Source organism: Somniosus microcephalus, chromosome 33 (assembly GCF_052327205.1).
Source record: "Somniosus microcephalus isolate GS21.2 chromosome 33, FLI_Smic_1.0, whole genome shotgun sequence".
In the NCBI taxonomy this organism is placed as follows: Eukaryota; Metazoa; Chordata; class Chondrichthyes; order Squaliformes; family Somniosidae; genus Somniosus; species Somniosus microcephalus.
In genome coordinates, this window is record NC_141019.1 from 34,050,630 (window position 1) to 34,074,526 (window position 23,897).

General features: G+C 51.7%; 1 protein-coding gene across 3 annotated transcripts; it reads left to right on the plus strand.

The window, feature by feature from the left end:
- Nucleotides 1-39: 39 nt before the first annotated feature.
- On the plus strand, nucleotides 40-22,816 carry mob4 (MOB family member 4, phocein). Of its 3 annotated transcripts, none has more exons than XM_085973011.1 (8): nucleotides 74-139; nucleotides 6,193-6,255; nucleotides 14,065-14,165; nucleotides 17,064-17,106; nucleotides 17,494-17,580; nucleotides 18,397-18,476; nucleotides 19,088-19,199; nucleotides 21,294-22,816. In XM_085973011.1, the coding sequence occupies exons 1-8, from the start codon at nucleotides 89-91 to the stop codon at nucleotides 21,423-21,425; spliced, it is 669 nt and encodes a 222-aa protein (XP_085829137.1). In that variant the 5' UTR covers nucleotides 74-88; the 3' UTR covers nucleotides 21,426-22,816. The 3 variants fall into 3 exon arrangements, with proteins under 3 accessions (XP_085829134.1, XP_085829137.1, XP_085829136.1); XM_085973010.1 differs by lacking the exon at nucleotides 74-139 and adding an exon at nucleotides 479-503; XM_085973008.1 differs by lacking the exon at nucleotides 6,193-6,255 and having other exon boundaries at nucleotides 40-139.
- The last annotated feature ends 1,081 nt before the right edge of the window (nucleotides 22,817-23,897 follow it).

Below are 23,897 nucleotides of genomic sequence, written 5' to 3' on the forward strand. Positions count from 1 at the left end.
GGCGGTATTTTTGTCGGCGGAAGTTAAAAGTTGGACGGGGGCGGCGTCTTTAACTGTATCCGGGTACCGCGGGCTGGGCTGGGCTGTGATGGCGGCCACCGTTCTCCTCAGGAGGAACAGACCGGGAACGAAAGCGCAGGTAGGGAGGCCGCGAATGGGCGGCTGCAGACCGCGCCGTCCGGCAGTCGGTGCGCCGGGGCCTCGGAGAACCCGAGCCGGCAGCGAGCGAACGAACTTCGGGCGGACTCGGCTCGACTCGGCAAATGGCGCCGACCGAAAAGTCCCGCCCCCAATCTCCCAACCGCGGTCGCTGATTGGCCGCTCAGCCCTCCTGTCTCTCTCTCATTGGTCGGGGAGGAGGCAGGGAGTGCGGGCGCGGCTGCTGATTGGAGGGCGCGGCTGTCGGCCATGGCGGTGGTTGCCATGGGCAGCGACGACTAGGCCTGAGGCCTCGGGGCTCTGAGTTTGATGCTGGGAGCGGGTTCTCAGAGGGGAAACGGCAGGTGATCTTCAACACCGACTACTTAATGTGTGTCTCTGAGGCTGGGGAGAGGAGCGGAGATAACACCCAATTGAGATCCTACATGCAGAATTCTGTAAAAGTATCCTCCGGACTCAAAGGAAAACCGTAAACAATGCATGCAGGGCAGAACTAGGCCAATATCCATTAATAATCACTATCCAAAAAAGAGCCACCGAATTTTGGAAACACCTAGAAATGAGCAACCCCCAATGCTATCATTACGAAGCCCTGAAATGCCAAGAGAGGACCATAAAGAAGAATACCCTCCGTCAACTAGTCCTGGGACTCAGTGAAGTAACTACTAACAATAACCAGCCCCAGGACAGTGACAGCGTAGCACAGAGAATTTGACCCAACACAATCGTCGCTAAGCAAAAGGAAAAATATCTGTCATATTGGGCAGAAACAACAAAAACCCAAAACAAACTCCATTGCTACTTGGCCCTAAACAGACAATGCAACATGGCTGATTACCTGACCAGGGTAAAGGATAGCAAACTGAGAAAAACCTTGACTATGTACAGACTTAGTGAACATAGCCTGGCGATCGAAAAAGGTAGACACAGGCAAACCCGGCTACCAAGAGAGGACAGGATATGCTCTCACTGCAGTCAGGGAGTGGTGGAGACAGAGATGCACTTCCTCACAGCTTGTAGAAAATATCAGAGCATCAGGGAGAATTTCTACCCAAAATTCACAAAAATATGCCCGGAATTCAGAAATTTGAATGACGACCAAAAACTCCCATACCTACTAGGGGAAGAGAGAAATTGTGTAACACTAGCGGCACACTATGTTACAGCTTGCCATAAACAGAGGGACAACCACTAAATATAAGAAAAGAGTATATACAAATTATATGAATGTATATTTATACACTCAGGGATATATCTGTTTGTACACTGTATGGATAGATCTGTATTTTTGTGTACAACCATGAATGTTTTTCGATGCTTTGGCAACATAAGATGTACCTTGTCATGCCAATAGTAGCACGGTGGCATAGTGGTTAGCGCTGTTGCCTCACAGCGTCCGAGACCTGGGTTCGCATCCGGCCTCGGGTGACTGTCTGTGTGGAGTTTGCACATTCTCCCCGTGTTTGTGTGGGTTTTTTCCGGGTGCTCCGGTTTCCTCCGACAGTCCAAAGATGTGCGGGTTAGGTTGATTGGCTATGATAAATTGACCCTTGGTGTTAGGGGGATTAAATACATGGGGTTACAGGGATAGGGTGGGATATGTGTTGGTATAGGGGTTACGGGGATCGGGTGGGATATGTGTCGGTGTAGGCTCGATGGGCCGAAATGGCCTCTATCTGCAAAAAAAAAGCAAATTGAATTGAATTAATGGGAGCCCCCCTCCAGTCGGTCCCCCCCCTCCAGTCGGTCCCCCCCCCTCCAGTCGGCCCCCACCCCCTCTTTCCCCACAGCCCTGCAATTTTTCCTCTTCAAGTATTTCTCCAATTCCCCTTTTGAAAGTTACTATTGAATCTGCTCCCACCGCCCTTTCAGGCAGCGCGTTCCAGATCACAACAACTCGCTGCGTTAAAACATTCTCCTCATCTCCTCCCTCCTGGTTCATTTGCCAATTATCTTCAATCTGTGTCCTCTGGTTACCGACCCTTCTGCCAGTGGGAACAGTTTAGAATGTAAGAAATAAGACCAGGAGTCGGCCATTCAGCCCCTTGAGCCTGCTAGAACATAAGCAGGAGTAGGCCATACGGCCCCTCGGGCCTGCTCCGCCATTCAATAGGATCATGGCTGATCCGAATCTAGACTCACGTCCACTTCCCTGCCCTCTCCCCGTAACCCCTAATTCCCTTATCTGCTAGGAAACTGTCTATCTCTGTTTTAAATTTATTTAATGTCGCAGCTTCCACAGCTCTCTGGGGTAGCAAATTCCATAGATTTACTGCCCTCTGAGTGAAGAAGTGTCTCCTCATCTCAGTTTTGAAACGGCAGCCCCTTATTCTAAGATTATGCCCCCTAGTTCTAGTCTCACCCATCAGTGGAAACATCCTCACCGCATCCACCCGATCAAGCCCCCTCACAATCTTGTATGTTTCGATAAGATCGCCTCTCATTCTTCTGAATTCCAATGAGTAGAGGCCCAACCTACTCAACCTTTCCTCATACGTCAACCCCCTCATCTCTGGAATCAACCGAGTGAACCTTCTCTGAACCGCCTCGAGAGCAAGTATATCTTTTCTTAAATATGGAAACCAAAACTGTACGCAGTATTCCAGGTGTGGCCTCACCAATACCCTGTATAACTGCAGCAAGACTTCCCTGCTTTTATACTCCATCCCCCTTGCAATAAAAGCCAAGATTCCACTGGCCTTCCTGATCACCTGCTGCACCTGCATACTAACCTTCTGTGTTTCATGTACCAGGACCCCCAGATCCCTTTGTACTGTAGCACTTTGCAGTTTCTCTCCATTTAGATAATAACTTGCTCTTTGATTTTTTTCTGCCAAAGTGCATAACCTCACACTTTCCAACATTATGTTGCATCTGCCAAATCTCTGCCCACTCACTTAGCCTGTCTATGTCCCCTTGCAGGTTTTTTATGTCCTCCTCACTCACTGCTTTCCCTCCCATCTTTGTATCCGCCATTCAATAAGATCGCGGCTGATCATCGACATCAATTCCACTTTCATCCCTGTTTTATGTTCATAAATAAATAGACGTTTTTATTATGAACAGCTAGCTTGTGCTAGTCATTTACTCCGCCATGTTGACTCTCTCGACCAGTGCCTCGTGTTAAACAAGACAACCCATATAGATGTAGCCCACTACTAAAACATACAGCTACACCTAGTGTACCATTCTAGAATAACATGTTACTGCATATCATTACAATCCCCATATCTCTTGATTCCCCTAGAGTCCAAAAATCTATCGATCTCAGCCTTGAATATACTCAAAGACTCAGCATTCACAGCCCTCTGGGGCAGAGAATTTTCCCTCTCTACTCTTATCACAACCCCTTGTAATTTTGAACGCTCTATTAAATCTCCCCCTTCACCTTCCCTGCTCTCAGAGGAACAACCCCAGCTTCTCCAGTCTCTCCCTGTCACTGAAGTCCCTCATCCCCTGGTACCATTCTGGTCAATCTCCCCCTTAACCTTCTTTGCTTTAAGGAGAACAACTCCAGCTTCTCCAGTCCCCCCACGTAACTGAAGTCCCTCATCCCCTGGTACCATTCTGGTCAATCTCCCCCTTAACTTTCTCTGCTCTAAGGAGAACAACCCCAGCTTCTCCAGTCTCTCCACGTCACTGAAATCCCTCATCCCCTGGTACCATTCTGGTCAATCTCCCCCTTAACCTTCTCTGCTCTAAGGAGAACAACCCCAGCTTCTCCAGTCTCTCCACGTCACTGAAGTCCCTCATCCCCTGGTACCATTCTGGTCAATCTCCCCCTTAACCTTCTTTGCTTTAAGGAGAACAACCCCAGCTTCTCCAGTCTCTCCGTGTAACTGAAGTCCCTCATCCCCTGGTACCATTCTGGTCAATCTCCCCCTTAACCTTCTCTGCTCTAAGGAGAACAACCCCAGCTTCTCCAGTCTCTCCACGTCACTGAAGTCCCTCATCCCCTGGTACCATTCTGGTCAATCTCCCCCTTAACCTTCTCTGCTCTAAGGAGAACAACCCCAGCTTCTCCAGTCTCTCCACACAACTGAAGTCCCTCATCCCCTGGTACCATTCTGATCAATCTGCTCCACATCCTCTCCAAGGCCTTGACCGCCTCCCCTCGATCGCTCCCCCCCTCCCCTCGATCGCTCCCCCCCTCCCCTCGATCTCTCCCCTCGATCGCTCCCCCCCCCTCCCCCCGATCGCACCCCCCCTGATACCCGCCCCCCCCCCCCCCCACTGACTCCACCTGCGCGCCCCCCCCCCCCCGGACAGATCAAGAACTCTGGCACGAGCTGATGGAGCCCACAGACTAGTATGTCACAGAATGAGGCCATTTGGCCCATCGAGCAGTTCCCCTCCCCGGCACATCCCCGCAATTCTCTCTTTTCCCCTCTTCCCCCCCCCCCCCCCCCCCCAAAGTACGCATCCAATTTCCCCCCCGCTCCCCCAAAGCCCACCATTGAGTCTGCCTCCACCACCCCGTCAACAGTGCAGTCCAAATCCCAAACACTCGCTGTGTAAAAAATCTGTCTCCTTACGTCGCCTCTGGTTTCTTTGCCTATCACCTCGAATCTGTGCCCTCTGGTCACCGACCCCCTCAGCCAGTGGAAACAGTTTCTCTTCGTTGACTCCATCTAAACCCTTCGTGACTTTAAACACCTCTATCAGTTACATCCAGAGGGCGTCCAATCAGGCTCCTCACAAGATTATTGCAAAAATCAGAGCACACGGAATTGGAGGTAGTCTTTTGACTTGGGCTGGAAGTTGGTCGTCGTGAGACAGGAGACAGTGACACCGTGCGGTGACGGTTACTGTGTGCAGAGTGTGCTGGGCTACTGTACGGGGGGGTGTGGGGTAATATATTAGATTGGATAGAGGATTGGCTAACTAACCGAAAACAGAGTCTCGGGATAAATGGGTCATTTTCAGGTTGGCAAACTGTAACTAGCGGGGAGCCGCTGGGATCGGTGCTGGGGCCGCAACTATTTACAATCTATATTAATGACTTGGATGAAGGGACCGAGTGTAATGTAGCCAGATTTGCTGACGATACAAAGATAGGTAGGAAAGCAAATTGTGTGGAGGACGCACAGAATCTCCAAAGGGATATAGATAGGCTAAGTGAGTGGGCAAATATCTGGCAGATGGAGTATAACGTGGGAAAATGCGAGGTTATCCACCTTGGTAGGAAAAATAAAAAAGCAAACTGTTATTTAAATGGGGAGAGATTACAAAATGCTGAGGTACAGAGGGATCTGGGGGTCCTAGTACATGAATCACAAAAAGTTAGCATGCAGGTACAGCAAGTAATTAGGAAGGCTAATGGAATGTTGGCCTTTATTGCAAGGGGGATGGAGTATAAAAGTAGGGAAGTCTTGTTACAACTGTACAGGGCGTTGGTGAGACCACACCTGGAGTACTGCGTACAGTTTTGGTCTCCTTAGTTAAGGAGGGATATACTTGCACTGGAGGCAGTTCAGAGAAGGTTCACGAGGTTGATTCCTGGGATGAAGGGGTTGACGTATGACGAAAGGTTGAGCAGGTTGGGCCGATACTCATTGGAGTTTAGAAGAATGAGAGGGGATCTTATTGAAACATAAGATTCTGAAGGGGCTCGACAGGGTAGATGCAGAGAGGATGTTTCCCCCTCATGGTGGAATCTAGAACTCGGGGGCATAGTTTCAGAATAAGGGGCACCCATTTAAAATGAAAATGAGGAGGAATTTCTTCTCTGAGGGTTGTGAATCTGTGGAATTCTCTTCCCCAGAGAGCTGTGGAGGCTGGGTCATTGAATATATTTAAGGTGGAGATAGACAGATTTTTGAACAATAAGGGAGTCGAAGGTTATGGGGAGAGGGCAGGGAAATGGAGCTGAGGCCGAGGCCAAGATCAGATCAGCCATGATCTCATTGAATGGCGGAACAGGCTCGAGGGGCCGAATGGCCGACTCCTGCCCCTACGTGTTATGTTCTTATGAATAATTACTCCAGTGCTGCCGCTTGTGTGAGCTCTTGTCTTATTTTTCCCGTCCTGTAGGATTTTTACAACTGGCCGGATGAGTCCCTGGACGAGATGGACAGTACGCTGGCAGTACAGCAGGTGAGGACCCAAATATCCATGATCAGCCCGCAGACGTGCAGATGCAGTAAGCTCCCTGATGGTTGGACGGTTGAATGCACTGTTTGGTGTGTGGGGAATGGGCCTGTGTGTGGACACCAGGTGAGGGCAGGGGTCGGGCTTGATTGGTGAGTCGGTGACCTCCACAGTCTCTGCTGGCACTGTCTGTCAGGGGGCCATGTGTGAATTATAACCCATTGGGAAAGATACCCAGTGAACAGAGCAGACACCTTCTGGAGAGGAGGATCGAAAGCTGGAGAGCAAATAAATTACTGCTGCATTTGCAGCGAGAAGGGATTGATGGACAAAGAGACAGCCTTTTGCCATTCCAATAATTGGTTTGATCACATTTGGAGCACTGTGCACAGTTCTGGTCTCCATATCACACACTTGGAGCACTGCACACAGTTCTGGTCTCCATATTGCACACTTGGAGCACTGCGCACAGTTTTGGTCTCCATATCACACATTTGGAGCACTGCACAGTTCTGGTCTCCATATCACACACTTGGAGCACTGTGTACAGTTCTGGTCTCCATACCACACACTTGGAGCACTGTGTACAGTTCTGGTCTCCATATCGCACACTTGGAGCACTGTGCACAGTTCTGGTCTCCCTATCACACACTTGGAGCACTGTGCAAAGCTCTGGTCTCCATATCACACACTTGGAGCACTGTGCACAGTTCTGGTCTCCCTATCACACACTTGGAGCACTGCGCACAGTTCTGGTTGGAGCACTGTGCACAGTTCTGGTCCACCCTATCACACACTTAGAACATAAGAACATAAGAAATAGGAGCAGGAGTAGGCCAATCGGCCCCTCGAGCCTGCTCCGCCATTCAGTAAGATCATGGCTGATCTGATCCTAACCGCCAATCCACTATCACAGAACCATCTCCTGAATCTAACAGAATTAGACACACGAAATAGGAGCAGGATCAGGCTACACGGCCCCTGGGCCCGCTCCGCTACCCACAGGGCCATGACCGATCCGAACCTAGACTCATGTCCAAATTCCTGCCCGCTCCCCGTAACCCTTAATTCCCTTTACTTCTAGGAAACTGTCTATTTCTGTTTTAAATTTATGTAATGATGTAGCTTCTACAGCTTTTTGGGGCAGCATATTCCATGGACCTACCACCCTCTGAGTGAAGTAGTTCCTCCTCATCTCAGTTTTGAAAGAGCAGCCCCTTATTCTAAGACTATGCCCCCTAGTTCTAGTTTCACCCATCATCGGGAACATCTTCCCCGCATCCACCCGATCCAACCCCTTCACAATCTTACATGTTTCAATAAGATCGCCTCTCATTCTTCTGAACTCCAATGAGTAGAGTCCCAATCTACCTCTCCTCATATGTCCATCCCCTCATCCCCGGGATTAACCGAGTGAACCTTCTTTGTACTGACTCGAGAGCAAGTATGTCCTTTCTTAAGCATGGACACCAAAACTGTACGCAGTATTCCAGGTGCGGTCTCACCAATACCTTGTACAACTGAAGCAATACCTCCCTATTTTTATATTCTATCCCCCTAGCAATGAAAGCCAACATTCCATTGACCTTCTTAATCACTTGCTGCACCTGCATACCAACCTTTTGAGTTTCGTGCACCAGGACCCCCAGATCCCTTTGTACTTCAGTACTTTCCAGTTTCTTGCCATTAAGATAATAACTTGCTCTACGATTTTTCCTGCCAAAGTACATAACCTCACACTTTCCAGTATTGTATTCCATCTGCCAAATCTCTGCCCACTTACTTAGCCTGTCTATGTCCCCTTGCAGGTTTTTTATGTCCTCCTCACTCACTACTTTCCCCCCCATCTTAGTATCATCTGCAAACTTTGATATGTTACACTCGGTCCCCTCCTCCAAATCGTTAATATAGATTGTAAAGAGTTGGGGACCCAGCACTGACCCCTGCGGAACACCACTAGTTACTGATTGCCAGTCTGAGAATGAACCATTTATCCCAACTCTCTGCCTTCTGTTAGATAGCCAATCCTCTATCCATGCCAGAATATTACCCCCAATCCCGTGATTTTTATCTTAAGCAATAATCTTTTGTGTGGCATCTTGTCAAATGCCTTTTGGAAGTCTAAATACACTACGTCCACTGGTTCCCCTTTATCCACCCTATATGTTACTTCCTCAAAGAACTCCAGCAAATTTGTCAAACATGACTTCCCCTTCATAAAACCATGCTGACTTTGTCCTATTAAATTATAATTATCCAAATGTCCTGTTACTGTCTCCTTAATAATGGACTCCAAAATTTTACCTACCACAGATGTTAGGCTAACCGGCCTATAGTTTCCAGCCTTCTGTCTACTGCCCTTTTTAAATAAGGGTGTTACATTAGCAGTTTTCCAGTCTGCCGGGACCTTTGCCGAGTCCAGGGAGTTTTGGAAAATTATTACCAATGCATCCACAATCCCTACCGTCACTTCTCTCAAGACCCTAGGATGTAAGCCATCAGGTCCAGGTGATTTATCCGCCTTGAGTCCCATTATTTTACTGAGTACCACTTCCTTAGTGATTTTGATCGTGTTTAGCTCCTCCCCCGCCCCCCCCTCCCCCTTTAGCCCCCTGTTTGTCCAGTGTTGGGATATTCTTAGTGTCTTCGACTGTAAAGACTGATACAAAATATTCATTCAGTGTTTTTGCCATCTCCATATTTCCCACCATTAATTTCCCGGTCTCATCCTCTAAGGGACCAACATTTACTTTAGCCACCCTTTTTCTTTTTATATAACTATAAAAACTCTTACTATCTGTTTTTATATTTTTTGCTAATTTACTTGGAGCACTGTGCACAGTTCTGGTCTCCCTATCACACACTTGGAGCACTGCGCACAGTTCTGGTCCCCCTATCACACACTTGGAGCACTGTGCACAGTTCTGGTCTCCCTATCACACACTTGGAGCACTGCGCACAGTTCTGGTCTCCCTATCACACACTTGGAGCACTGCGCACAGTTCTGGTCTCCCTATCACACACTTGGAGCACTGTGCACAGTTCTGGTCTCCATATCACACACTTGGAGCACTGCGCACAGTTCTGGTCTCCATATCACACACTTGGAGCACTGTGCACAGTTCTGGTCTCCATATCACACACTTGGAGCACTGTGCACAGTTCTGGTCTCACTATCACACACTTGGAGCACTGTGCACAGTTCTGGTCTCCATATCACACACTTAGAGCACTGCGCACAGTTCTGGTCTCCCTATCACACACTTGGAGCACTGTGCACAGTTCTGGTCCCCCTATCACACACTTGGAGCACTGTGCACAGTTCTGGTCTCCATATCACACACTTGGAGCACTGTACAGTTCTGGTCTCCATATCACACACTTGGAGCACTGTGTACAGTTCTGGTCTCCATATCACACACTTGGAGCACTGCGCACAGTTCTGGTCTCCCTATCACACACTTGGAGCACTGTGCACAGTTCTGGTCTCCATATCACACACTTGGAGCACTGCGCACAGTTCTGGTCTCCCTATCACACACTTGGAGCACTGTGCACAGTTCTGGTCTCCATATCACACACTTGGAGCACTGTGCACAGTTCTGGTCTCCATATCACACACTTGGAGCACTGCGCACAGTTCTGGTCTCCATATCACACACTTGGAGCACTGCGCACAGTTCTGGTCTCCCTATCACACTTGGAGCACTGCGCACAGTTCTGGTCTCACTATCACACACTTGGAGCACTGCACACAGTTCTGGTCTCCCTATCACACACTTGGAGCACAGTTCTGGTCTCCATATCACACACTTGGACCACTGTGCATAGTTCTGGTCTCCCTATCACACACCTGGAGCACTGCGCACAGTTCTGGTCTCCATATCACACACTTGGAGCACTACGCACAGTTCTGGTCTCCATATCACACACTTGGAGCACTACGCACAGTTCTGGTCTCCCTATCACACACCTGGAGCACTGCGCACAGTTCTGGTCTCCATATCACACACTTGGAGCACTGCACACAGTTCTGGTCTCCATATCACACACTTGGACCACTGTGCATAGTTCTGGTCTCCCTATCACACACCTGGAGCACTGCGCACAGTTCTGGTCTCCATATCACACACTTGGAGCACTACGCACAGTTCTGGTCTCCATATCACACACTTGGAGCACTACGCACAGTTCTGGTCTCCCTATCACACACCTGGAGCACTGCGCACAGTTCTGGTCTCCATATCACACACTTGGAGCACTGCGCACAGTTCTGGTCTCCATATCACACACTTGGAGCACTGCGCACAGTTCTGGTCTCCCTATCACACACTTGGAGCACTGTGCACAGTTCTGGTTTCCATATCACACACTTGGAGCACTGCGCACAGTTCTGGTCCACCCTATCACACACTTGGAGCACTGCGCACAGTTCTGGTCTCCATATCACACACTTGGAGCACTGCGCACAGTTCTGGTCTCCCTATCACACATTTGGAGCACTGTGCACCGTTCTGGTCTCCATATCACACACTTGGAGCACTGCGCACAGTTCTGGTCCACCCTATCACACACTTGGAGCACTGCGCACAGTTCTGGTCTCCATATCACACACTTGGAGCACTGCGCACAGTTCTGGTCTCCATATCACACACTTGGAGCACTGCGCACAGTCCTGGTCTCCATATCACACACTTGGAGCACAGTTCTGGTCTCCATATCACACACTTGGAGCACTGTGCATAGTTCTGGTCTCCCTATCACACACCTGGAGCACTGCGCACAGTTCTGGTCTCCATATCACACACTTGGAGCACTACGCACAGTTCTGGTCTCCCTATCACACACTTGGGGCACTGTGCACAGTTCTGGTCTCCCTATCACACACTTGGAGCACTGCGCACAGTTCTGGTCTCCCTATCACACATTTGGAGCACTGCGCACAGTTCTGGTCCACCCTATCACACACTTGGAGCACTGCGCACAGTTCTGGTCTCCATATCACACACTTGGAGCACTACGCACAGTTCTGGTCTCCATATCACACACTTGGAGCACTGCGCACAGTTCTGGTCTCCATATCACACACTTGGAGCACTGCGCACAGTTCTGGTCTCCATATCACACACTTGGAGCACAGTTCTGGTCTCCATATCACACACTTGGAGCACTGTGCATAGTTCTGGTCTCCCTATCACACACCTGGAGCACTGCGCACAGTTCTGGTCTCCATATCACACACTTGGAGCACTACGCACAGTTCTGGTCTCCCTATCACACACTTGGAGCACTGTGCACAGTTCTGGTCTCCCTATCACACATTTGGAGCACTGTGCACCGTTCTGGTCTCCATATCACACACTTGGAGCACTGCGCACAGTTCTGGTCCACCCTATCACACACTTGGAGCACTGCGCACAGTTCTGGTCTCCATATCACACACTTGGAGCACTACGCACAGTTCTGGTCTCCATATCACACACTTGGAGCACTGCGCACAGTTCTGGTCTCCATATCACACACTTGGAGCACTGCGCACAGTTCTGGTCTCCATATCACACACTTGGAGCACAGTTCTGGTCTCCATATCACACACTTGGGGCACTGTGCACAGTTCTGGTCTCCCTATCACACACTTGGAGCACTGCGCACAGTTCTGGTCTCCCTATCACACATTTGGAGCACTGTGCACCGTTCTGGTCTCCATATCACACACTTGGAGCACTGTGCACCGTTCTGGTCTCCATATCACACACTTGGAGCACTGTGCACAGTTCTGGTCTCCATATCACACACTTGGAGCACTGCGCACAGTTCTGGTCTCCATATCACACACTTGGAGCACTGCGCACAGTTCTGGTCTCCATATCACACACTTGGAGCACTGTGCACAGTTCTGGTCTCCATATCACACACTTGGAGCACTGCGCACAGTTCTGGTCTCCATATCACACACTTGGAGCACTGCGCACAGTTCTGGTCTCCATATCACACACTTGGAGCACAGTTCTGGTCTCCATATCACACACTTGGAGCACTGCGCACAGTTCTGGTCTCCATATCACACATTTGGAGCACTGTGCACTTTTCTGGTCTCCATAATTACAGAAAGGATATAGAGGCACTGGAGAAGGTGCAAAAAAAGTTTTACATGGATTATACCAGAACTGAGAGGTTTATAACTATCAGGAGAGACTGAACAGGTTGGGGCTCTTTTCTCTAGAAAAGAGAAGGCTGCGGGGTGTCCTGATAGATGCCTTTATAATTACGAAGGGGTTTCGATAGGGTAGACGTAGAGAAGATGTTTCCACTTGTGGGGGAGACCAGAACTAGGGGCCATCAATATAAGACAGTCACTAATAAATCCAATGGGGAATTCAGGAGAAACTCTTCACCCAGTGCTGCACTGTCGGAGGGGCTGTCTTTCGGATGAGACGTTGAACCGAGGCCCCGTCTGCCCTCTCGGGAGGATGTGAAAGATCTCATGGCACTATTTTGAAGAAGAGCAGGGGAGTTCTCCCCGGTGTCCTGGCCAATATTTACCCCTCAACCAACATAACAAAAAACAGATGATTTGGTCATTATCACATTGCCGTGTGTGAGAGCTTGCTGTGTGCAAATTGGCTGCCGCGTTTCCTACATTACAACAATGACTCCACTTCAAAAGTACTTCATTGGCTGCAAAGCGCTTTGCGACGTCCGGTGGTCGTGAAAGGCGCTATAGAAATGCAAGACTTTCTTTTTCTTTTACCTCAGAGAGTGGTGAGAATGTGGAACTCGCTACCACAGGGAGTGGTGGAGGCGAATGGCACAGATGCATTTAAGGGGGAAGCTGGATAAACACACGAGGGAGAAAGGATTAGAAGGATATGGTGATAGGGTGAGATGGAGTAGGGGTGGGAGGAGGCTGGTGTGGAGCATAAACACCGGCACGGACCAGTTGGGCCGAATGGCCCTTTTGTGTGCTGCAAGATCTGTGTAATAATTCTTGTTGCCCAATGGATGTGGGTAAATGCATTGTCCCGTGTAGGACTGAGCCACACTGACTGACTGACAAGGAAGGATTTGAACCCGGTGTGTGCTGAGGTATTTGATCACCACTCCATTCCTCACTTAAAGGAACCTTCGATTTCGCCAGCACTGAATGCAGCCTGTGCAGTTTTGGTCACCTTATCTGAGGAAGGATGTTCTTGCCATGGAGGGAGTGCAGCGAAGATTCACCAGGCTGATACCTGGGATGGCAGGAATGACGTATGAGGAGAGATTGGGTCGATTAGGCTTGTACTCGCTGGAGTTTAGAAGAATGAGAGGGGATCTGATTGAAACTTATAAAATTCTAACAGGACTAGACGCAGGAAGGATGTTCCCGATGGCGGGGGAGTCCAGAACCAGGGGTCACAGTCTAAGGATAAGGGGTAAGCCATTTAGGACAGAGATGAGGAGGAATTTCTTCACCCAGAGAGTGGTGAACCTGTGGAATTCTCTACCGCAGAAGGCAGTTGAGGCCAGTTCATTAAATATATTCAAGAAGGAGTTGGATATATTTCTTAAGGCTAAAGGGATCAAGGGATATGGGGAGAAGGCAGGGACAGGGTACTGAGTTTGGATGATCAGCCATGATCTCGTTGAATGGCGGAGCAGGCTTGAGGGGCCGAATGGCCTACTCCTGTCTTCTATGTTTCTATATTTCATTGACGGGGAAAGGAGAATGGCAATATTTTTCTTTGAACGCAATTGCCTGGTTTATTTTTGTGACTCCGCACAGCTTTAAAGGACCCCCCCAATCTCATGTCTGAATTTTTCCCCCTCCCCCAGTACATCCAGCAAAGCATAAGGGACGATGCTTCGGACATTGAGAAAATCCTGGAGCCGCCGGAGGGGCAGGATGAAGGGGTCTGGAAGTACGAGCACCTCCGGTAAGACGCACGTTACTCCACCGGCACTGTGCAGGGTGATTTAGTTAACGGCTCCGGATTAGCACAAGGGGGCAGAGCCTGCAGGGTGAGTGCCAGAGATCAGCCTGGATTAGGACCCGGGTACTGGGTGAAAATCCACTGTGCTCACCCACCGGATCAGCCAGTCCCTGTGATTGTGGTGCCAGTGTGTTGCTTATGTGTTTGGGCGCAACAACATTTACTTTTATACAGCGCCTTTTGCGTAGTAAAATGTCCCAAGGCGCTTCACCGGAGCGATTATCAAACAAAACTTGACTCCATAAGGCGATATTAGGACAGGTGACCAAAAGCTTGGTCAAAGAGGGAGGTTTTAAGGAGCGTCTTAAAGGAGGCGAGAGAGGCGGCGAGGTTTAGGGAGGGAATTCCAGAGCTTGGAGCCCAGATCAGCTGAAGGCACGGCCGCCAATGGTGGAGCGATTGAAATCGGGGGATGCTCCAGAGGCCAGAATTGGAGGAGCGCAGAGATCTTGGAGGGTTGTAGGGGCTGGAGGAGGTTACAGAGATAGGGAGGGTTGTAGGGGCTGGAGGAGGTTACAGAGATAGGGAGGGTTGTAGGGGCTGGAGGAGGTTATAGAGATAGGGAGGGTTGTAGGGGGCTGGAGGAGGTTACAGAGATAGGGAGGGTTGTAGGGGCTGGAGGAGGTTACAGAGATAGGGAGGGTTGTAGGGGGCTGGAGGAGGTTACAGAGATAGGGAGGGTTGTAGGGGCTGGAGGAGGTTACAGAGATAGGGAGGGTTGTAGGGGGCTGGAGGAGGTTACAGAGATAGGGAGGGTTGTAGGGGCTGGAGGAGGTTACAGAGATAGGGAGGGTTGTAGGGGATGGAGGAGGTTACAGAGATAGGGAGGGTTGTAGGGGCTGGAGGAGGTTACAGAGATAGGGAGGGTTGTAGGGGGCTGGAGGAGGTTACAGAGAAAGGGAGGGGTGTAGGGGCTGGAGGAGGTTACAGAGATAGGGAGGGCTGTAGGGGCTGGAGGAGGTTACAGAGACAGGGAGTGGGGGGCGAGGAGGCCGTGGAGTGATTTAAAAACAAGGACGAGAATTTTAAAATCGAGGCGTTGTTTAACCGGGAGCCAGTGTAGGTCAGCGAGCACAGGTTGGGGGGTGATGGGTGAACGGGACTGGGTGCGAGTTAGGACACGGGGCAGTGAGCACAGGGGGTGATGGGTGAACGGGACTGGGTGTGAGTTAGGACACGGGGCAGTGAGCACGGGGTGATGGGTGAAAGGGACTGGGTGTGAGTTAGAACACGGGGCAGTGAGCACGGGGTGATGGGTGAACGGGACTGGGTGTGAGTTAGGACACGGGGCAGTGAGCACAGGGGGTGATGGGTGAACGGGACTGGGTGCGAGTTAGGACACGGGGCAGTGAGCACGGGGTGATGGGTGAACGGGACTGGGTGTGAGTTAGGACACGGGGCAGTGAGCACGGGGTGATGAGTGAACGGGACTGGGTGCGAGTTAGGACACGGGGCAGTGAGCACAGGGGGTGATGGGTGAACAGGACTGGGTGTGAGTTAGGACACGGGGCAGTGAGCACAGGGGGTGATGGGTGAACGGGACTGGGTGTGAGTTAGGACACGGGGCAGTGAGCACAGGGGGTGATGGGTGAATGGGACTGGGTGTGAGTTAGGACACGGGGCAGTGAGCACAGGGGGTGATGGGTGAACGGGACTTGGTGTGAGTTAGGACACGGGGCAGTGAGCACAGTGGGTGATGGGTGAACGGGACTGGGTGTGAGTTAGGACACGGGGCAGTGAGCACAGGGTGATGGGTGAACGGGACTCGGTGCGAGTTAGGACACGGGGCAGTGAGCACAGGGGGTGATGGGTGAATGGGACTGGGTGTGAGTTAGGACACGGGGCAGTGAGCACAGGGGGTGATGGGTGAACGGGACTTGGTGTGAGTTAGGACACGGGGCAGTGAGCACAGGGGGTGATGGGTGAATGGGACTGGGTGTGAGTTAGGACACGGGGCAGTGAGCACAGGGGGTGATGGGTGAACGGGACTTGGTGTGAGTTAGGACACGGGGCAGTGAGCACAGTGGGTGATGGGTGAACGGGACTGGGTGTGAGTTAGGACACGGGGCAGTGAGCACAGGGGGTGATGGGTGAACGGGACTGGGTGTGAGTTAGGACACGGGGCAGTGAGCACAGGGGGTGATAGGTGAACGGGACTGGGTGTGAGTTAGGACACGGAGCAGCAGAGTTTTGGATGAGCTGAAGTTTGCGGAGGGCGGTTAGTGCGAGGCCGGCCAGAAGAGTGTTGGGATAGTCAAGTCTGGAGATTACAAATGCCATGAATGAGGGTAAAGTGATTGCAGACGTGCCCCATTAATACCACCCTCCTGTGCCATTACACGTTGCCAACCCGACCCTCTACCACTGCATAACCTGCAGTGTCTGCTTTATTTAATCGCTGTATAAATGGTTTTCTCTTCCCACTCTCTCCCCTTGCCCCCGGCTGTTATTGGGGGACGGTCCCACCGATGCAGGATGGTCCCTGGAGCCGCCCCAAGTGGCTGCTGTTGGCGTGTGACAGCGAGTGTTGGTATCTGGGGGTGGGGTGGGATGAGATGATCAAGCCCAAACCTCTCCTCGTCCACCATCCACACAGGGGCTGCTGAAGAAGGGTTGGGAGCAGCTGGGGTTTTATCCCTCTCCAACAAGGTGTGCCGAGCCTGGTCGTGCGTTGCTTATCTCCGCACAGACCGGGAATCCGAGCTGGGTCCCCTCCTGGGCCTGTCGGACTCGCGTGAGCCATGGTGGAGAGCTCCTTTTAATGTTGATCAGTAGTTCGCGCTCTGCCTCGTCTCGCCTTTGTTGTTTTCAAAGTGTTAACTTGTTTGACTTTTATTTCAGGCAGTTCTGTCTGGAACTAAACGACCTGGCTGTGAAACTGCAGGTGTGTAAACCTCCTCGTAACAAACGCGGTCAATGGGGAAAGTGCAGAGAAGCTGAACTCTTCAATAAAGGAGGACAGTCTGTGTATCTCTGTCTGTCTGTGTGTGTGTGTCTCTGTCTGTGTGTGTGTCTCTGTCTGTCTCTCCTCAGCCCTGGCCTCTGGCAGAAGTCTCGCTGAGGGCTTCATGATCTGCCCGAGGATCTGTGTGTTGCATGCGGGCTGGGCCAGTAGTTTCCTAATGAGTCTGTTATGGTTTAGAGAGCGAGTGTGATTTTAAAATAATAATTTAACTGGAAGTAATTGGGGCAGCAATATAAAGTGCAGCCCTGAGATATCCCGACCACCGAGTGTTTCCCGATGACGTGACTTATCTCTGGTTATCCGCAGAGCGAGTGCCACTCGGACACGTGCACCCAGATGACCGCGACCGAGCAGTGGATCTTCCTGTGCGCAGCACACAAAACCCCGAAAGAGGTGAGCAAGCCCGCTTTGACACAGAGGGGTTATCGCGTGTCCTGTTCTACTTTGTAGAGTTCCGCCTCTCCTTCACCCACTCCTCCCCCTGCCCCACCCCCAACCAGAGGAACATTAGGAGCAGGAGTCGGCCATTCGGCCCCTCCAGCCTGCTCCGCCATTCAATAAGATCATCGACCTCCACTCCACTTTCCCACCTGATCTCCATATCCCTCGATTCCCCGAGAGTCCAAAAATCTCTCGATCTCAGCCTTGAATATACTCAACGACTGAGCCTCCGCAGCCCTCTGGGGCAGAGAATTCCAAAGATTCACCGCCCTCGGAGTGAAGAAATTCCTCCTCATCTCAGTCCTAAATGGCCGACCCCTTATCCTGAGACTGTGACCCCTGGTTCTGGACTCTCCAGCCAGGGGGGAAACAGCCTCTCAGCATCGACCCTGTCAATCCCCCCTCAGAATCTTGTATGTTTCAATGAGATCACCTCTCATTCTTCTAAACTCCAGAGAGTATCAGCCCATTCTACTCAATCTCTCCTCATAGGACAGCCCTCTCATCCCAGGAACCAGTGCGGTGAACCAATCCAGTCTGCCTGTTTGAGGTGGATGTTAAGGATTTGGAAGAAGAGCGGGGGGGGGGGGGGGGGGGAGATCTCTCTGTCTTGGGTCAACATTCAGCCAACATCACTTTCAATTTAAAAAAAACCCAGATTAACCGGCTGTCCATCTTCTTGCTATATGTGGGATCTTGCTGTGTGCACGGTGGTTGTGAAGTTGTCCTGAGTTTGCCTGATTGCTGTCTCTGACTCTTTTTTTCCAGTGTCCTGCCATTGACTACACCAGACACACGCTCGATGGTGCTGCTTGCCTGCTGAACAGCAACAAGTATTTCCCCAGCAGGTAGGGTGAGGGGCGAGGGGTGTGTGACGGGAGCTTGGTTTAAGGTCTCATCCAAAAGACGGCACCTCTGACAGTGCAGCAGCCCCTCAGCACTGCACTGAAGTCTCAGCTTAGGTTATGTGTTCAAGTCCTGCAGTGGGGCTGGAACCCACGAGAGAGCTGCCACTGAGCCGAGCTAGAACGCGTGCTCCACTCCCCTCTTCCCCTCATCCCCCTCCCTCCTCCCCTTCTCCCTGCTACCCTCCGCCCCTTCTCCCCGCCCCCCCCCTCCACCCGCTCCCCCCCGCCCCTTCTCCTCCCCGCCACTTCCCCCGCTCCCCCCCCTCCGCCCCTTCTCCTCCCCACCACTTCCCCCCCCTCCGCTCCCCCCTCCACCCCTTCTCCCCGCTCCGCCCCTTCTCCTCCCCACCACTTCCCCCCCCTCCGCCCCCGCTCCCCTTCTCTCCGCCCCCTTCTCTCCGCCCCGCTCCCTCTCCCCGCTCTGCCCCCTTCTCCTCCCCGCCACTTCCGCCCCTTCTCCCCGCTCCGCCCCTTTTCCCCCCCCCTCTTCAGGTGAGCTGAGGTGTGTGTGCGTGCGTATTGTTTTACGGTGCTCTCCTTGTCCTCGGCAGGGTGAGCATTAAAGAGTCGTCTGTGGCCAAGCTGGGGTCCGTGTGCCGCAGGATCTACCGGATATTCTCGCACGCGTACTTCCACCATCGCCAGATCTTTGATGACTATGAGGTGAGTTTGGGAATCCGTGGCCCGTCCCTTCGGTTTCGGGGCCTTCGTTTCTGGCTTGCCAGCAAATAAATAAACGACTGTGTGTGAAGTATTGGGGTCATCCAGTCCTGAACTGTGCGCTACGTCACCTCGTAACAGGACCTGGGGCCGGTCAGTCACTGGTGTGTATCCCCCAACCCCCTGTTTGTGTTTGTGTGTGTGTGTTTCTGTGTGTGTAGGTGTGGGTGGGGTGACTCATCTCATTGAAATGTATAAGATTCTGAGGGGTTTGACAGGGTAAACATAGAAGATAGGAGCAGGAGTCGGCCATTCAGCCCCTCGAGCCTGCTCCGCCATTCAATGAGATCATGGCTGATCATCCAAATTCAGTACCTGGTCCCTGCTTTTTCCCCATATCCCTTTAGCCTTAAGAAATATATATAACTCCTTGAATATATTTAATGAATTGGCCTCAACTGCCTTCTGTGGTAGAGAATTCCACAGGTTCACCACTCTCTGGGTGAAGAAATTCCTCCTCATCTCAGTCCTAAATGGCTTACCCCTTATCCTTAGACTGTGACCCCTGGTTCTGGACTCCCCGGCCATCGGGAACATCCTTCCTGCATCTCGTCTGTCTAGTCCTGTTAGAATTTTATAAGTTTCAATGAGATCCCCTCTCATTCTTTTAAACTCCAGTGAGTATAAGCCCAATTGACCCAATCTCTCCTCATACGTCATTCCTGCCAGCCCAGGTATCAGTCTAGTGAATCTTCGCTGCACTCCCTCCATGGCAAGAACATCCTTCCCCAGATAAGGCGACCAAAACTGCACACAATACTCAAGGTGTGAGATGTTGCGAGGCTGTTTTCCCCCCTGGCTGGGGAGTCTAGAACCAGGGGTCACAGTCTCAGGATAAGGGGTCGGCCATTTAGGACTGAGATGAGGAGGAATTTCTTCACTCAGAGGGCGGTGAATCTTTGGAATTCTCTGCCCCAGAGGGCTGCGGAGGCTCAGTCGTTGAGTATATTCAAGGCTGAGATCGATAGATTTTTGGACTCTTGGGGGAATCGAGGGATATGGAGATTGGGCGGGAAGGTGGAGTTGAGGTCGATGATCAGCCGTGATCTTCTTGAACGGCGGAGCAGGGTCGAGGGGCCGAATGGCCGACCCCTGCTCCTATTTCTTATGTCCTTGTGTTCTGGTTAACCCCAACTCTCCTGCTAACTCGAATGACCAGGCAGCTAAGTTAAGGAGGTGCCATCAGCCGCAGCGACCTCTAACTCACCTTGGTGTCCCTGGGTGAGGCTGGGTGGGGTGGGGGGGTGTTGGATCAGCCAGGGCTTGCTGCTCCTGTTCCACCAGTTGTACCCCTCATGGAAGTGCCGTCGGTTAGCAGCCGCTGCCAGTTCTGCGCTTGCAGCAACCGCACCTTGTTATTTGTACAGCGACTTTAGCGTAGTAAACCGTCCCAAGGCGCTTCTCGGGAGCGTAAATCAGACACTGAGCCACACCAGGAGATACTCGGACAGACTTGGTCAAAGAGGGAGGTTTTAAGGTGCATCCTTATAGGGGAGAGAGAGAGGCGGAGAGGTTTAGGGAGGGAATTCCAGAACTTGGGGCCCAGGCGGCTGAAGGCACGGCCGCCAATGGTGGAGTGATGGAAATCGGGGATGCGCAAGAGGCCAGAATTGGAGGAGCGCAGAGATCCCAGGGGGTTGTAGGGGGCTGGAGGAGGTTACAGAGATAGGGAGGGTTGTAGGGGCTGGAGGAGGTTACAGAGGTAGGGAGGGTTGCAGGGGCTGGAGGAGGTTACAGAGATAGGGAGGGTTGTAGGGGGGCTGGAGGAGGTTACAGAGATAGGGATGGGTGTAGGGGCTGGAGGAGGTTACAGAGATAGGGAGGGGCGAGACCGTAGAGGGATTTAAAAACCAGTGAGAATTTTTAAATCTAGCCATTGCTGAACCCTCTGAGGGACGTGATGCCCTGGGAATGGGACCTCCTGGAGCTTCACCCCAGCCAAAAGCCAGTTTCTTCCGGAGAGCAGGAGGAGATGGGGAAAATGTTAGGCCGGTCTGTTGTTTGTCGTTCAGCTAATGCTGCACTGTCCCTCCACAGAATGAAACGTTCCTGTGCCATCGCTTCACGAAGTTTGTAATCAAATACAACCTGATGTCGAAGGACAATCTGATCGTTCCCATCCTGGAGGAGGAGGTACAGAACGCAACAGCTGGGGAGAGTGAAGCCTGAACGCACGCGGAATCCACGAGCTAGCGGAGTCTTCCCCCTCTGTCTCTCATCTCCCCCCCACACCCCCCCCCCACACCCCGTCAAGCCATCCTACGTTAACCGTTCTCTTCAATCGCAGCATCAGCAGGCCAGGTGTGTCTCATTTCCTGACAGGTAGCAACAGGCAAGTGGAGGTGAAGGAATCCCCACCCCACCCCAAAGGTGGGCACAGATAACGCCTGCCCGTCCTCTCCTCTCGCAATTGGGTGAGGTATGGGGTCTGTCGGAACCTGTGCCAAGTCCTTTCTGATGCCCAGTCAGTTTGTCCCTCTGAAGGGTCTCTTCCCCCCAGTTTAATTTGGGGTTTGTCCCTCTGAAGGGTCTCCCCCCCCCCCCCCCCCAAGTTAATTTTTATAAAATCCCAAATTAATCATCGCTGTACTTTCTCTCATTGTCCAATATCACATTAACATGGCTTTATGTACAGGCCAGTCACTTTGCTGTGGTAAGGCCCCTTACCCACTCTGGGAGCATCAGCTGGGACAGTGTAGAGGGAGCTTTACTCTGTATCTAACCCGTGCTGTCCCTGCCCTGGGAGTGTTTGATGGGACAGTGTAGAGGGAGCTTTACTCTGTATCTAACCAGTGCTGTACCTGCCCTGGGAGTGTTTGATGGGACAGTGTAGAGGGAGCTTTACTCTGTATCTAACCCGTGCTGTACCTGCCCTGGGAGTGTTTGATGGGGACAGTGTAGAGGGAGCTTTACTCTGTATCTAACCCCGTGCTGTACCTGCTCTGGGAGTGTTTGATGGGGCAGTGTAGAGGGAGCTTTACTCTGTATCTAACCCTGTGCTGTACCTGCTCTGGGAGTGTTTGATGGGGCAGTGTAGAGGGAGCTTTACTCTGTATCTAACCCTGTGCTGTACCTGCCCTGGGAGCGTTTGATGGGGACAGTGTAGAGGGAGCTTTACTCTGTATCTAACCCCGTGCTGTGCCTGCCCTGGGAGTGTTTGATGGGGACAGTGCAGAGGGAGCTTTGCTCTGTATCTAACCCTGTGCTGTACCTGCCCTGGGAGTGTTTGATGGGGACAGTGTAGAGGGAGTGCCACTTGAGTGAGGCCTGCTTTGCAAACTGACTTCAGCAAGGTGTCTACATCTGTAAGAAGAGGGCCGGGGTAAACAAGTAGTACAATGTTCTGTGGCGCCCTGAGCAAGTACTGGTTCAGCCTGACCTGACCGGCTGTATTAGGGAGCTAAGTTTACAGGTGATGAGTCCAGCCGGTCCTACTCTTGTATTTTCAGGTAGTTATTTTTTAATCATACTGTACATTTTATCTGAATGTTCTTGATGTCTAATGTATATTAAAATCTTCCATCTACACAACCTTTCTGTGGATGAGAATCTTTCTTCCATTTGTCCTATCTTTGACTTTTTTTTACCATTTATAAATTCCTTGTTTATATTGGAAACGGTATGTAAATGTGTCACACTGTAACTACACCCTCCGGCCTGTGGTGGCGCTCTCGTGCCTCAGTTTTGAGTCTCCCAGCTCCTTGGCATGTACTGCAGAGCCCCTCCTGTGCTTCAGTTGAATCTGATTCCTACATTGCTGTAATTTTTGCTGTTTCAACTGCAGATAATATTTTTATGCAATGTAACCATAGAACAACCCAACTCGGAAGGAGGCCCATCGAGCCTGTGCCGGCACTTTGAACGAGCTCTCCAATTAGTCCCACTCCCTCCCACAGCCCTGTAATTATTTTCCCTTAAAGTAATTTTCCAATTCCCCTTTTGAAAGTTACTATTGAATCTGCTCCCACCGCCCTTTCAGGCAGCGCGTTCCAGATCACAACAACTCAGTTAAAAAAAGAAAACAATTTGTTTCCTCCTGTTGCCTCTGGTTCTTTTGCCAATTACCTTAAATCTGTGCCCTCTGGATTTTTATAAGGACAGAATGTCACATTAAAAACAGAGGAATTGCAATTAACCCCCTGGCTTCTACGTACTGAGGGAGCGCCGCACTGTCGGAGGGGCAGCGCTGAGGGAGCGCCGCACTGTCGGAGGGGCAGCGCTGAGGGAGCGCCGCACTGTCGGAGGGGCAGCGCTGAGGGAGCGCCGCACTGTCGGAGGGGCGGCGCTGAGGGAGCGCCGCACTGTCGGAGGGGCGGCGCTGAGGGAGCGCCGCACTGTCGGAGGGGCGGCGCTGAGGGAGCGCCGCACTGTCGGAGGGGCGGCGCTGAGGGAGCGCCGCACTGTAGGAGGGGCGGTACTGAGGGAGCCCCGCATTGTCGGAGGGGCGGTACTGAGGGAGCGCCGCACTGTCGGAGGGGCAGCACTGAGGGAGCGCCGCACTGTCGGAGGAGCAGTACTGAGGGAGCGCCGCACTGTCGGAGGTGCAGTCTTTTGCATGAGACGTTAAACCGAGGCCCCGTCTGCTCTCTCGGGTGGACATAAAAGATCCCACAGCCCCTATTTCGAAGAAGAGAGGGGAGT

What these genes read in the sequence shown, in the direction of transcription:
- mob4 (XM_085973011.1), top strand. Translation starts at nt 89, where the DNA reads ATGGCGGCCACCGTTCTCCTCAGGAGGAACAGACCGGGAACGAAAGCG. An exon ending in GTACGCTGGCAGTACAGCAG is followed by an intron (nt 6,256 to 14,064) that starts GTGAGGACCCAA and finishes CCCCTCCCCCAG; the next exon opens with TACATCCAGCAAAGCATAAG. An exon ending in CACACAAAACCCCGAAAGAG is followed by an intron (nt 17,581 to 18,396) that starts GTGAGCAAGCCC and finishes CTTTTTTTCCAG; the next exon opens with TGTCCTGCCATTGACTACAC.